Consider the following 11832-nt stretch of genomic DNA (forward strand, 5'->3'; position numbering starts at 1 on the left):
CCCTCCCCTCCCCCACCAAAAGCATATCCTCAAAAGACAAAGAAAACAATCAATGACTCCGCTGCTTTAAACAGTTGTGAGTCTGTGCAGAAGGAAAGGCGACACCTCCAGAGCGCTGTCTGGCTCCACATCCCTGTTTATCCAGAGTCATGAGAAATATTAAACATTTGTGAGAAATGTATGACTTAAAAGTGACTGTAACCTTGACCTTTGACCACCAAGATCTAATCAGTTAATTCCTGAGTCCGAGTGAACGTTTGTGTCAAATCTGAAGGGATTCTCTTGAGCAGTTCAGGAGATATTGCGTTCACAAGGCCGAAATCATGTTTTGCGAGGTCAACGTGACCTTTGACCTCCAGCCACCAACATGGCTCCGTCTCCGTCTCTGTCGGCGACGCATCACAACAAAACATCCAGCGACAAGGAGAAAGGCCCAGAGTGAAACGATGCACTGCTCGCCGTCTGCTAACATACTTGGAAACATATTCTGAACCGGTCCAGACCCACAACACGTCAGTGCTGTTATTACTTTTCTGTGGTAAAACAAACTGCCGTTAAAACTGACTGTGGAAAAACAAACAAACAAACATGCTTTTAGTTTTGTCAGTGCAGCCTCTAAATATCATACTAATGTTAAATTATCCGGTAACTATTTCCCATCACCACCCCCGGTTTGTTTTTCTCATAATTAATAGTCGCCCTCTCACACTGAGATGGTTTAGATGAGACGTGGCGCAGAACGAAACTTTCAAATTCTCTTGATGAGCTGATGTTGTCAGGCAACACACAACTCTGGAGAAGGAACTGATTCATCACAACATTTTCAAAGTAAGAGTCCGTTCCATCATCATGACTGCGGGGTGTGAAGTTAATGTAACGAAACAGAAGAGCACAGCTGAGTGGAATATCACAGACTTTAACAGTGGCGTCCTTACTGAGATCTCCCAGCTGGACGTGGCCGAGCACGTAGAGGCCGCTCTTCTTGATGTCGTTGATGAAGGTGATGAGGCCCACGCTGCTGCGAGGGTTCGAAACCATCAGCAGGACCTGAGGCCTCCAGAACTTGACGTGGTCCTTCCTCACGTCCAGCATCAGCAGGTACTTACGCACCTGAAGGTGAGAGGAGAGATTTGTAAGACCCCTCCTCCTAAATGTTTGTTTGTTTGTGGAAGTAACTCCTCTGGATCATATCATTAGCACATTAAAAACAACCTGTAACAGACCCATGTATCTCGCCATATTTTGGTTCAAAGGTTCATGTTAAATGTGGACGGCATGCAGGAGCTAATATAATCTGCCTCATGCGTTTCAGAGGTTGCGTACAGGAGTTTTTTGTCTTGGCTGTAGTTTTACAAACAGACATGAGGCTGCTTCTCACTAATTACAAATAAATGCAATTCCCAAAATGCTGAGCAATTCCTTTTAAGTTGCAAACCCTGAATATAACTGTATGTGTGTGTGTGTGTGTGTGTGTGTGTGTGTGTGTGTATACCTCTATCTCATATGTATGCATGTGCTGTAATCTTTTAATTGTAGGGACTTCTCTTAATGCAGAAACAAATTACATCTCTAATCAGAATCCCATCAGGATGTGAGACTGTGGCAGAGGGCTCGTGTGCATGTGCATGTATAGATGAGCATGTGTGTGTGTACATGTATACATACAGTGCGTGTATGAAAACGTCCCCATCAAACACTCGTGCTGCAGCTGCCTGTGTGTATCGGTTCGTGTCACTACAACACACACCCGTCATTAGGATTCTTACACTGCGCTGATGAGGAGGCATCAAGGTACCATTAAGGAAATGTAACCAAGTGGAACCAAACATTAGATCTGAACCTAAAGTCTACTAAGAATGATTACCACTCATTTGAGACTCTCATTGGAATTCATGACCATTAACTCTGTGACGACATGCCCGCCATGTTAAAGCTGCTGCCTACGCCGTCACAGCCCCCCCCACCCCCCAACCCACCACCCCCCCCTGTGAGAGAAGAAGGACGAGCGACCTCAGAGGATAACTCTGCGTTCTTCACGGTTATTTGAGCTACTGAAGTGGAAGTGAGCAAAGATCTGTCGTCATCTCTGACGTGAGCGCAAACAGGGGCACGAGGTGAATGAAGCGAACTTTAATTTACTGGGGGGGGGGGTCGACCGGTGACCTCACATTTACGGCAGATTGGAGGAGGAAGTGGAGCCTGAAGTGCCTCCAGTCACTTAAAGAAGAGACGCTCTTTCCTTCCTTAAGTGGAAGAAAGTCACTTGAGAACTGACTAAAAATACTTGAAAATGACTTTCACTTTTGGGGGTGTGTTTAATGGACTTGAGGTAATGATATGAAATTATAGGACAAATGAAAGAGCGGCAGTTTTCTCGTGTCGCGGCTCCACTTTGGGATTTAGGCCTGAAAAGAGGAAAGAAGAAATCCTGCTGATAATCATCAACTCAGCAATTCAAGTTTAGCTGCAGGTCTATCAAAGCTCAATCTAAATGAAAATGCAACTATTTCCCCACATTATTACCATCATAATCGCCATAACTGTTTCCACCCAGTTAAAAAGAAACCGGTCCCAGTGGCAACGTCCAACTGCCTCCACTCATCTAATCATCTGTCTCTCTTTATCTCTCCGTTTCCCCCGTCTTCTCATCCATCAGCCTATCATTATTTCTCCGTCGCTCCCGTCTCATCCATCACTTCGTTTCTCGATCACTCATCCCTTCTCCCCGCTCGTATTCTGTCTCTGTCTTTTACCTCCCGTGATACCATCGGCCGCTCTCGCCTCAGTTTGTCTTTTTCTTCGTTCTCTTTCTCTCCTTAACACTGTTGTCAAACGCCTGTTAATCTCCAGTCATGTGTGTGTGTGTGTGTGTGTGTGTGTGTGTTTTGTTTTTGTTTTTTTGTCGGTGCATGCTGTTGTTGTGTCTCAGATTCCTGCTTCAATGTCACCCAGTTGGCACCCTGCCACACACGAGACATGTACATGCAAACACTCTCCTGCTGGGTCTGTCGGGGAGTTTAAATCAGAGTGGGCTCCTTTCCAGGGAAGCAGAAGAAGAAGCAGAACAAGAAGAAGAAGAAGAAGAAGAGGAAGAAGAAGAGGCTCATTTGTAAAATCAGTAAACTGTGTCCAGATTCACATTTAAAGCTCTGTTTTTTTGGCAATAATAAACCACTAAACTACATTATTAACAGCTACCTTGTTTATTCAGTGTTTTTTATAATACGAGATAATATCAATAAATTACTCCGCTCCAAACAGCCTCCAGCCATGGACAGATTACAAGACGATGGGCCCCTGGACACAGACTCGTGGAAAGAGAAAGGAAAAAGTAGAAAACGATGCAGCTACGTCTCTATGTATCTGTTCGTTTTGCATCGCTCTCTTCTCGCGCTGCGGCTCTCTGCAGTCACTTTGCATCTCCTTGTGGAGATTTTGTCTCTTAGTTTTTGAGTCTTTGTAGTAGTTTGGCTTCTCCCTGTAGTCAGTCTGTATCTGTTTTGTGTCTCCATGCGGTTGCTTTTCATTTTTTTCGTTGTTATTTTGTGCGTCTTTGATTGAATTCCTGATCAGAAATGTTAATAGTCACTTCATACAGAGGTTCTGGTCCAGGGGGCTTTGGACCTGTTGCCAGCAGACCTGTCCAGCAGTCCATCAATGACACTAACGAGCCAACAGCTTATCACCTGTTAAGAGGGGGGGGGGGGCTCCCCCTCGTTGGGCCAGCTGTCGTCTCAGGGGGAGAGAAACAGCAGAGGGGGGGAGAGAAGGGGGAGGAGATGAAGAGAACAGGATGGGAAAAGGATAGGAATGGAAGGAGGACGAGGAGGAAAAGCGTAATAAGTTAAGTGGTTGTAATAATGCTCTGTCTCCTGACAAGCTGCTGGCAAACCCAGCCACCCTCACCCTCCCTGCCCATAACCCCTGCCCACAGCCTTGGCAACGGTTCCCCTCGGCAACAGGCCCTCCTGGCAACGTTGCTCCCTCTCCTTGAGAGCAACAGGCTCGCAAGATAGAGGACACCGAGAGCTGGATGATGAAAAGCTCTCTCTCTGTGTGTGTGTGTGTGTGTGTGTCTGCGTGTCACTATAAACCTGATAGAACGATTGCTTGGCAGAGGTACAGGCTCTTGTAAAGCTGAGGGGATGAGATTTTAGTTGCTCTAGTAATGACAAGGCTGTACTGAGTGTGTGTGTGTGTGTGTGTGTGTGTGTGTGTGTGCGTGCGCTCGTGTCAGACCTGGTGGAAAATGAGAGCCTGGCTGATGTATCCCCAGCTGGAGGTGGGACTGAGGTAGTGAATCAGCAGAAGCAGCAGCAGCATGAAGGCGATGCTGGCCGAGGCGTAGATGGCGTTGATCAGGAACATCATGACGGCACAGCCCACAATGCCCAACACACACGTGTGCCAGGTGAAGTAACGGAAGGTGGGCCTGAGGAACAGAACGGGAGAGGTGAAGATTAAAGCTTGTGAGATATCAGTGGACAGAAACACCAACATCTGATATGATGGAGGTTCTTGCGATGAACAGGTACTTTTAATTTCAGATACATGTGTATGGAGCCGCTTTTATTCTATAGAAGAATATAAAACATATTCTCACACCTAAAGACAATGTGTTTTTCAGTCTCACACTATAAGATTCTGTAGAGACTGGGGATCTTGCAGGATCACTATTTGCAAGACTAGATTCCTTTGAGATTATTTCAAATCATGCAACTGACTTTCAGACTGAGAAGCCAATAATGAACAAACAGTAAACAAGAATGTTTTAACGCAGACGGATGTTGCCGGGACGAGAATCATCGTGTGTCTATGATCTGATGCATCAGAGGGTTAAATCGCACATTTATAAAAGTGCTTTAGAGATTTCAAAAATAACAAGATATCATATATAACAATATAACCTAAAAATAATTATAGGCCATATTGCCCAGCTTTGTTATTATTATTATTATTATTATTATTATTATTCAAGGTAATGATAAGTGATCTAAAAATTAAAAATGATAAAGGGAAACAATTAGTGGATTTTACCAACATAAAATTAAATTTTTTCAAGGCTCTTTTCTTTGATCGTATAAACTTGTTATGAGGATCAATAGTTGATTATTGTCTCGTCAGGATTAACGGTAATGAACAGTATACATCACACAGGCAGCTCTGCTCTGGTTGATTTGTGCACCGCCGCACTATTCAAACCTCAACCTCGGCTCTCTGAAGCCAACACAGATAAACTGAATGAGTTTCTGATTGCGGCTCTACATAAACTCCTTCAGAGGACACGGTGACAAAAACTTCCCGTCCCACGCCTCTGAGCAGGGACTTCCCAAATGTCAGTTCTTTAGACTGAAGAAGATCTGACAAGCCACCAAGGAGCTCGGTGAAAAAAAGCAGCTGGAATGAAATTAAGATTCTCCGAGCGGGGTTATCCCTGCTGCACCTGGGCTGAAAAAACCAATGAAACAAGAATCTTATAGTGAATTATTAGTCTCGCCAGAGCAAGGAAATACATTTTCAGTCAGTATCACTGTTTATTGACCTTATTCCAAGGCTGTAGAGTTTTAGAAAACAATGGCAGATTATTTTCAGTCAAATCCTGAATTATCTTTCGTTTCTTAGACTGGAATTCAACAAATTCATGGTTTTTCATTTATTTCTATATTACTATTTTAATATTATTAATATTATTATGACTTGGTAAGAGATGTGAAGGTTTTCAACATTAAAAAACGTGTTTTAATGATTATTTCTAAATGCTTTTATATGGGGCTTTTATTAAGTTATGAGATGTGAAGTTTTATCTTAGTCCATCAAAAAGTAAATGAATGAATGAATGTGAATGAGTGAGCTATTTGGAAAATTATTGAACTTGCATCGACACTGAGAGAATCTTTAAAATAGGATTTCATGTGTCTGCATGTCACTACAGAGTTTTCATGATAGTGTGAATAGAAGAAGAAGAAGAAGAGGAAGAAGAAGAAGAGAGAATTCATAGCTCCGCAGTAAACACCAGGAATAATGCTGCACTTGTTCCCTCAGCTCATCTTTATCAGTTCAATGGTAATCTTTAAGGCTCAGAGAAAGACAACACACTCTCTTGTATTAAAGCAGAGCTACACACTCTCCTGTTATAATAATTGTCAGTCACATCGGCAAAGTATTTTTAAATCAAACTTTTCCATCAATACACATCTCAGCGACATTTCAAAAAGTCAGACTTTAACCCAAAACAATGTGTAATTCTCCTCACACACACACACACACACACACACACACACACACACACACACACACACACACACACCACCTAACGAGTCATTTCCTAATGTGTGACTGCACGGCGGCATCAAAACAAATGTGGAGTTAATGTTGGGACAAAAGCAATTAACACAAACACCACACACAGATAATAAGCTTCTGCTGCAGACTGTAGTAAAGCTCTCAGTGTTTGTGTGCACGGCCTCAAACTCATATATGAATGAGTGTATTCGTTTTTTTTAATGCACATATCAACATTTGTATATGTGTGTGTGTGTGTGTGTGTGTGTGTGCCACTTAAGTGTAAATGACTTGAGGAGGTCGCAGAGTTCTGTGCAACACAGTGGGTGGAGGCGCTCACATTTTTAGAGGATCATGTAATTGACCCCAATTTCCCTGCAATAACCGCGGCCGTGTGGATAAACAGCCATTAAAATAGTCCCAGCTGTAATTACACAAACGGCTCGAATGACCGACCGGCTTCCTCCGTGGATCAAACTCAGACTCTTTAAAAGGGGACAGAAGTAACCAGCCTACATTACCCAGCAGGAAAGTGCTAATGTATCAAGAGGATGGCAGGGGGCGAGTCCACCAGGAAGCCAAACTAAAAGAGAAGAACAACAGAAAGTGGTCAATGGAGACGGACGTTTTCCCTCCTATTGGTCAAGTTTTCTTCTCTGATGAGGGAGGGGCAGAGGAAAATGTGCGCCAGTGTGCGGTTAGCTGCTTGAGAGCGAATACTCAAAGATTAAAGCTGCTAAGATCCAATATCCTCAGTGTAGTATCCAGTGTAACTGAGACTGATGCTGGATTTTTGAGTGGGATATGGAAATTCGAGTTGTTCTAACATCTGATACTGTCGATGGCAATGTGGGTCTGTTGGTTGGCCCGGCAACATCTCAGCGACAACTGGATGGACTGCCATAACATTTCACACTCATGTCTCCACAGGATGAACCTTGGTGACCCCCTGACCTTTCATCCAGTGCCACCATGAAGTGGACATTTGTGGTTTTCGAGTGAAATATTCTCAAAACTCCTGGATGGATCGCTATGAAATTTTGTTAAGATATTGTTTGTTTTTTTGGCATTTTTATGCTTTTATTGGATTCGAATTCGGACGCCCATGTGGTTATGCACCCTAACCACTCGGCTATTGAGTCGCTCCCATCACAATTATATTAGGCACAGACATTTATGCCTCACTCTCAGGATGAACTGTAAAAACTCTGGTGAACTGGTGAACAAGTTTCATGTCCAATACTTTTGGTTTATCTCCACATTCCTGCAAAAACTAAAGACATTCCTTTCAGGCTCAGCTGTACTTTGTGTTTTGTGCCAATTAGCAAATGCTAGCATACTGAAATAATACAATAACTTGGAGCAATAATTTACAAAAATGGTGAACATTGACATTAGTGGCTAAACACTGTCACAGTGAGAATGCTGACACGCTGATGTTACTGTTCAGCTGCTGGCATGACTGTGCACTCTTTCCTCCAGTTCCTCCGAAGTGAATAAAATGGCGCTTACGATAACAATGAAATACTGAGCCATGACTTCAAGCAACGTCCCAACAACGCGCCTGACCACACCTCATTTTAAGACCAAGATGCCGATGGGTGCGCAGATGGACGCAGAAAACGACAACTGTGGTCTGAAACTAGCAGAGACACAAGTTTTTCATTAAACAGCTGTCACTGAGATGTGAACTGTGTCGGTCAAACCATCAGATGCCAACAACTGATTTCCTTGTTGCAACTTCTTGTTGTTTATCAGCCGTATTCAATAACTCTGAAATGTCTGAGAGATTTTAAGAGTCAGCTGCTAATATTTATCGATCGATGAGGTTTTTATTCACAGTATCCAGGTGTCTGGTCGGGTTGCATGCAAAAAGAACAACTCTGGTTTGATTGATTGCTGCTGCAGACTCTTTTCCACTGCTGTTTTCAAGTTGAGATATTTGCGGTTTTTTTGTTTCTCACTAATAAATGAAGTGAGGGCAAGAATCATCATCATGCTGAAGTCGTTCCTTTCTGGGCAAAATTAAAAATAAAAAACACGCCTCTAAACTACATTACCTTTCTTCTCCCTTTGGCATCCTTTGGCATATAGCATCAAAGGGGCCTGTTGGTTAACATGAGCCTGCTGTGTGGAGTGTACTGATGTAAACACAGGATCTTTAAAATTCAAACAGTTGACTCAGCTATTTCTGCGAGTTTCACCTAACTTTAAAAGTCCAGAACTTTCTCTTGTGGGGGGGGGGCGGGCTCTGAAACAGCGTTTAGAGCACACGGGACACGACTCACAACTGAATGTCACACTAATGAAATTAGTTAGATGGTTGGAGGCTCGGAGAGAGAGAGAGAGAGAGAGAGAGGTTTGCACTGGGCCTACTGTCTTTAAACTTTGCTTTTATTTCTTCTCCACTTGATCACTTAGCATCGGCGGTGGCCACGGCTCTCTCATCTTATCCCTTTCTCCAGCCCATTGGAGAGTGGGTGTAATTACGATAAAAGCTCGCCCACCCGGTCCGCCCTCCCCCACCCACCTCTTTTGTCTCTGCCGTGCCTCCGACATCAGCGGCGGCGGTCCCCCTCCGTACAATCACCTCGCTCTCACCCCTTCTTCCCCCGTCTCTCTCTTGTTCTCCAGCGACTGATGTCACTTAGCTGACACAGCAAAAGCTCCCTGAAATAATCGCTGCCAATCAAGTCCTTAGAGACATTAAGGAAAAGAAACGGAGAGCGATGAAGATGGAGAGAGGAGTCCCGGCCTTTCGCCAAAAGACACGTCATAATTGAGGCAAAGTGGGGACAGAAACTTTATCCTCCCTCTCTCTCTCTCTCTCTCTCACAAATGCAGGGCGGCTGCCAGGAGAAGCCAGGTTCTATAAGTGAGAGGTCAGTGAGTGTGTGAGACGTTACGTCAGGGAGCGTCCCAACACTGGCACGACACCAGTGGAGACTGGACTGACCTCGAGAAACCACTTAAGAACTTCACTTAGAAAAATCACTTGATTTGGATCAGCCTGATATAACACGACGACCTCAGTGCCACCAGCACACGGCGGGATCAATCTCAGGTCATCTCGTTACCCGATGAACGTCCACACAACATAATCAAGTAGCCGTGATAATACGAGTTATTTCTGCATCGAGCATCAGCTCGACATGGTCCAGGATCACGGAGGGGCTGATCTGGCCTCTGTGGGTCAAAAAGTCCAGGTCTCTTAAACCTCTGACGTCACAGCTGGGTGCGATCAGGTGCGGCTGTGATGTACTACAGCGCCAGAGTCCATCACTGCTGCTTCCTGCTTTGATGTACAGCTGTACTCCAAGACCCCGTGACATCACTAATGGGTGTGGCCAGAGGTTAAGCTTTGGTGCTTGGATCTGTCTTGTGTTGCCAGTGTAAATCTCTTCATATACTTTATAAATCGAGGCGGAGCTCAAGATATTTTGACTTTTACTTCCTGGTATGGGTCGAGCCAGAACTGGATCTCTCTCCCGACAGTGAAGAGAAGCGATAGGAAACCTGGTGGGAGTCGAGCTGATGATCCAGTGGTTATGTGGTATGCATAAGTGAGGCAGGAATCTTCATCCTCAGTAGGTTTGGGCCGATATTTGAAAATATTGAATATTGCAATATTTTTTATTTTAGTTATTAATTTGGATCCTCATTAGCCCCTAACAAGGAGCAGCTTCTCTTCCTGGGGTCCACGCAAGTTAAGATACAGATTACGATGCAAAACAATAATGTAAATTAAAATCAGAAAGGGAAAAGGAACGAGAAAATAACAACAAAAACAAACGGTGAAGTAACAGTAATAATAACAAGTATTCACGCTATATATAAACAGTCAGTAAGACATGTGATCACTGTAACAATGTTACCACTATTTTATTACAATAATATTTCCCTCCATTTTTCATAATATCAAAAAGAAAGGTTTTTTTTAATACAAAAAATAAATAATAAAATACAACATAATTATGTATTAGTGAAAAAAATATTGTGATTTTTTTTGTATATTGTGAAACTTTGCTGTAGAGTATTGAAATATTACATTTTTGATATCGCCCAACCCTCATCCTCAGCCATCTTCAAGTCCGTTAACAGATAATGATTCTTTAACTACGACATTTCTGGATCCATCTGGATTCTTTTTGTCTTTTTTTTTCTACACGACCCCAATCTCATTTAATAACACGGTGCAGCCGAATCACTCAGTGACTCACATTTGGACAAAGTACGAGACCCGATCTTGATATAAAAAACGATGATGATGTGATTTTTACGAGCAGAGGACGAGGCTTTTGTTTTTGAAGCTAATGGTTCAGCTGCTCGATTCACAGATTGTTACGACGACAATCGCGACGGCTGCAGAGACGGAACCGAGCTGGTAAAAGTCAAAAGGAGTAAAAAAAAAAAAAAAAGGGTTTGTTTCTGTTGAGCAGCCAGTTGTTGTTGTTGTTGTTGTTGTTGTTGTTGTTGTTGCTCTCAGTCTGACTGAAGGTCATCGCCTGGATGTGACTGAGTTCCACACTTTCCACAAACATCCTCTGGCATCACTGTGGAGCACTCAGTTGTGTCCTGAATCCTGGCCAGTGACCCTGTGATACTGAGTGTATGTGTGTTTGTGTGCGTGTGTGTTTATGTGCGTGTGTGTGTGTGCGTGTGGGTGTGTGTGTGTGTGTTCATGCGTATTTAAGCCACAAGTTCAAGTAGCCAGTGCCCATGCAGCATCAGCAGCAGGATACACAGCAACCCCTGAGGAACACTCCACACAGCTGGAGCCACCGCTGATAAAGCTGCAGCCAACACAAGCCTCCTCACACTCACACACACACACACACACACACACACACACACACACACAAAGATAAAACTACAAACAAGGAAAACACTCAAACACTCACAACCAAGCACACACACACACACACAGACAGAAAAAAAAATCCCCCAGCGTGACTTAGAGCTCACACACACACACACACACACACACACACACACACACACACTCTCAGTCTCTAAATTGCATTGCACTCTCCTGTTGTATACTCTCTGCGCAAACACACACACACACACACACACACTCACACTCACACAAACACACACACTCTTAACAAGCAGACATCTTTTCCGCTACATCATAATTTCAATCCCTCCCTCCCCTACACAACAGCAAATTTAAGGGAAAGGGAAATATTTCTGCTAAATTAGTTATGCTAATTACAGAGCAGTTCTCAGGGGGAGAGACGGCGCTAAATGGCTTTTAATTCTTTTCGCCTGGAAAGAGACGTGGGAGAGAGCCAGACAGAGAGCGAAGTGAAAGAAGCAAAGAGCACGGGCGAAAAAGAACCACAAAAAAAAACCAAACAAACAGAAAAACCAATAAACACACAAACAACTGGCATTAAAATTTGCCCAGTGACACAGCAACAATGAAATAAGAGAATTAACAACTCAGGGGAAGAGGAGAGGAGGCCCAAAGCAGGCAGCTGGCCAGACAACAAGCCGGCCTTATCAGCTCCGGGGGCCCCTGGGCCCCTGGCCGGGGGTGGGGGT

The 11832-nt window shown here is 43.8% G+C and overlaps 1 protein-coding gene across 1 annotated transcript in view; it reads right to left on the reverse strand.

Annotated features, from left to right (window-relative positions):
* LOC111671299 (solute carrier family 12 member 9) overlaps positions 1 to 11832 on the reverse strand; it is a 55254-nt gene that overhangs the window by 5028 nt on the left and 38394 nt on the right. The window contains exons 10-11 of the mRNA XM_023428399.2: positions 4240 to 4432; positions 936 to 1110 (exon numbers count right to left, since the gene is read on the reverse strand). Of these exons, the coding sequence (XP_023284167.1) occupies positions 936 to 1110; positions 4240 to 4432 (368 nt within the window). The remainder of the gene's footprint in view (positions 1 to 935; positions 1111 to 4239; positions 4433 to 11832) is intronic.

The sequence above is a fragment of the Seriola lalandi genome, unplaced genomic scaffold (assembly GCF_002814215.2).
Source record: "Seriola lalandi dorsalis isolate HSWRI2012SDOR001 ecotype SW California unplaced genomic scaffold, Sedor1 jcf7180002054874, whole genome shotgun sequence".
NCBI classification, from domain to species: Eukaryota; Metazoa; Chordata; class Actinopteri; order Carangiformes; family Carangidae; genus Seriola; species Seriola lalandi.